We start from the raw sequence: 3,248 nt of genomic DNA on the forward strand, positions 1-3,248 counted from the left end.
CATTTTTCTGTCTACATTTTTCCTCCCACTCAGTTTTGCTGATCATTTGCCTTATCTTTGGGGAATTGGCCCTTTTGAAGGGTATCTGTAGATAGCTATTACTGGCTGGGAGCTGTTCTCTGTTTGTCCATATCAATGTAATCAGTTCCATTCTTTATTTTGTTCTCCTCTATCGTATGCCCCCTTAATTGTCTCCTCTCTAAACTAACCAGTCCCAGACTTTTCAGTCTTTCCGCATACGCCAGCCTCCCCCATTCTCACAGCCTGCCTGGGAAATCCCCTTTCTATCTACTAGATCCTTTATAGAGACTGGGTGACCAAAAGTGAGTGCATCTCCAGAGCAGGATATTCTCCATCCCATTCCTTACGCATCTGAACATTGTCTTTGTTGTGGCCACTACCGCAAATGAGCAGGTGTTTGCGTGGAGCTGCTATCAATGATGCCCAAGTCTTTTCCCTGAGGTGTGTTCTAGTTGGGCTGTTTCCCCTGGCACATGTCTTGGCAAAGGTGTTTTTTTCCCACTCTCAGATTTTCAATAACTAGGTGAATGGGAAACCCCCTACAGCATGGACTCTGTAGCCTGGGTTTCATTGTATTGAGCCTATGTGTAAATTGGCAGATTTTTTTTGCTGAAACTTTGGTCAATGACGAAAAAGCCTTTAAAAGAAATCATTGTTGCAAACCCTTACACCTCTCGTTAAGGTGCCTTTCTTACGTCACTGAAACTGAGGAGTTCTGTCTTCAAAAGCGGATTTGTAGTGTTTACACCTCCACTATTTCTTCAGCAAATGCTGCCTCTTGGCAAAAAAACTTGGCAGTGCAGATAAGGCCTAAGGAACAATGAGGGAAAACCAGCATCCACTCGTGTTTCGTGCTGGTGCCTATTAATGTTTCCCATACCACGATGTGTAGGAATTATTGATGAAAGGAGCACCATAAAATATGGAACTGACATTAGTAGGGTCAATTGTTCATAATTCATTTATTTTAATCATTAAAATGTCATTTTTCAGTGTGTGAAGAGCGACCAACCTGCTCCATCCATGAGACAAGCCTCGAGCTGTGTATGTAGTGTCTAATATTAACATTTTCTTTCCATCCAGGCATTTGTCCTGCGACCATCACCCTAGACCCTGGGCACATACAGGAAGTCAGGGGGACGCACGGTACATGCAGGAAACACCATTCTGCCTCAGCGTTGGAAACCTTCTCTCCTATTCCATGTCAGATTCCAACTCAACCGACTTTACCAACCCTTCCACCTTCATCCTGCTGGGCATTCCTGGCCTGGAGGCAGCCCATGTCTGGATCTCCATCCCTTTCTGTGCGATCTATGTCATAGCCATCTTGGGGAACTTCACAATCCTGTTCATCGTGAAGAGGGAGCCAAGCCTCCATGTGCCCATGTACTATTTCCTCTGCATGCTGGTCGTCGCCGACGTGGTCCCGTCTACGGCCGTCCTACCCAAAATGCTGAGCATCTTCTGGTTCAATTCCAGGGAGATCAATTTCAGCGCCTGCCTCACCCAGATGTTCTGCCTTCTCAGCTTCTCTGCTTTGCATTCTGGGATCCTTGTGGCCATGGCTTTTGATCGCTACGTGGCCATCTGTGATCCCCTGAGACATTCCACCACTCTGACAAACCCTGTGGTGGCCAAAATTGGCCTGGCCGTGGTGCTGCGTGGCATCATGCTCGTATTGCCCTATCTCTTCCTGGCGAGGAGGTGGCCATATTGCAGAACCAACATAATTCCCTACACATACTGCAAGCACATAGCTGTGGTGAAGCTGGCTTGCGCCGACATCCGCATCAGTAGTTACTACAGCCTTGCTGTGGCATTCTTGGTGACCGGTGTGGATATGTTTTGTATCGCTGTGTCCTATATCCAGATCCTCAGGGCCATCTTCAGCCTCCCAACAAAGGACGCCCGCCTCAAGACTTTTGGGACCTGTGGCTCCCACCTCTGTGTCATCTTAGGCTCTTACATCCCACATCTCTTCTCCGCCCTCACAGAACGGTTTGGGCACAATATGGCCCTGCATTTCCACGTTCTCATGAACAACATGTATCTCCTGGTGCCCTCCATGTTAAACCCCATCATCTATGGGTTGAGGAGCCAACAGATTCGGGATAGTCTGCTCCAGCTCTTTACTCATTAAGGGTCATAAAGCTTTCTCCTGGTGATCTGGCTGTCAGACTGAGCTCCATGCAGTGCTGGCTGGTGACATGGTGCTGGGTTCTCTTCCCTGAATCACTGACTGGCCAGTCAAAGAGACCTGAAACCCTTTCCTGACTTTACTGTGCTGTGTCAGTGTGACAAATGGGGAATCTGACTATGTGCAACTCCGAGGGTTGCCGCCTTTCTAATTCCTGGTAACTGGAAGCATGAGGCCCCACCCATGTACCATGCATCTTCCCCCAGGTTACGCCCCTGCTCTGCATCTTCCCCTCAAGGCCCTGCCCCTCACTCTCTCCTCTCCTCCCCACCTCCTGTAACTCTCTGGATCGTTCTTGTGACACTCTGCACTCCAAAGCACTCTATATTTACCACGGTGATGTAATTATGGTACGTTTTGTACAAAGTATGTCCTGTGAGCTATTATTCTAAAGGGCTTAATCTGCTTAACATTAATATCTCCTTGGATATATGAAGTAATGAAATCATGCTTTGTGTGAGTTCCTAACTTGTGATACGAGGCTGGAAACACCCAAAACCAGCCTTTCAGGTATGTCAAAGGACTAGCTAGACAGTGTTAATTGCTGTCATAAACACTCATCGAGGGAAGAATCCACTAGCACAGGAACTCTGTATAAGAAAGCCTCCACGGAGGGAGTACGGAGACAACAGAGAATGTTTGGCCAATGGGGGTGGACCCCACACGTCACATACACAGACTTTTCAGAAAACTGGAAGAAACTATAAAAGGTGTGGAGTGAAATCATCTCTTGTCTTCACTGCCCCACAACTCAACAGCTGCAAGAAGCTCAGGAAGACAAAGGAGTTTGAATTGGGCAGGGGAACCCAGGCTTCAAAGCAGGTACAGCCTGTTCCTCAGGAATCTGTAAGCCTGCTTGTATCATCAGTCAGGGTGAGATTTTGGTGATTCAAATCCTATCAAGCATGTACTAGCCTTATGCTGCAAGTTTGTTTCATTTCCTGAGTAACCTGCCTTGATCTGTTTTTTATCACTTATAATCATTTAGCATCTATCCTTCTGTAGTTAATAAACCTGATTTATGTTTCAT

The 3,248-nt window shown here is 46.9% G+C and overlaps 1 protein-coding gene across 1 annotated transcript; it reads left to right on the plus strand.

The window, feature by feature from the left end:
* Window positions 1–1,171: 1,171 nt before the first annotated feature.
* LOC142068343 (olfactory receptor 52R1-like) lies at window positions 1,172–2,161 on the plus strand. The gene has a single exon (XM_075118769.1). The coding sequence runs from the start codon at window positions 1,172–1,174 to the stop codon at window positions 2,159–2,161; it is 990 nt and encodes a 329-aa protein (XP_074974870.1).
* Window positions 2,162–3,248: the final 1,087 nt, after the last annotated feature.

This window comes from Caretta caretta, chromosome 1 (assembly GCF_965140235.1).
Source record: "Caretta caretta isolate rCarCar2 chromosome 1, rCarCar1.hap1, whole genome shotgun sequence".
Taxonomy (NCBI): domain Eukaryota; kingdom Metazoa; phylum Chordata; order Testudines; family Cheloniidae; genus Caretta; species Caretta caretta.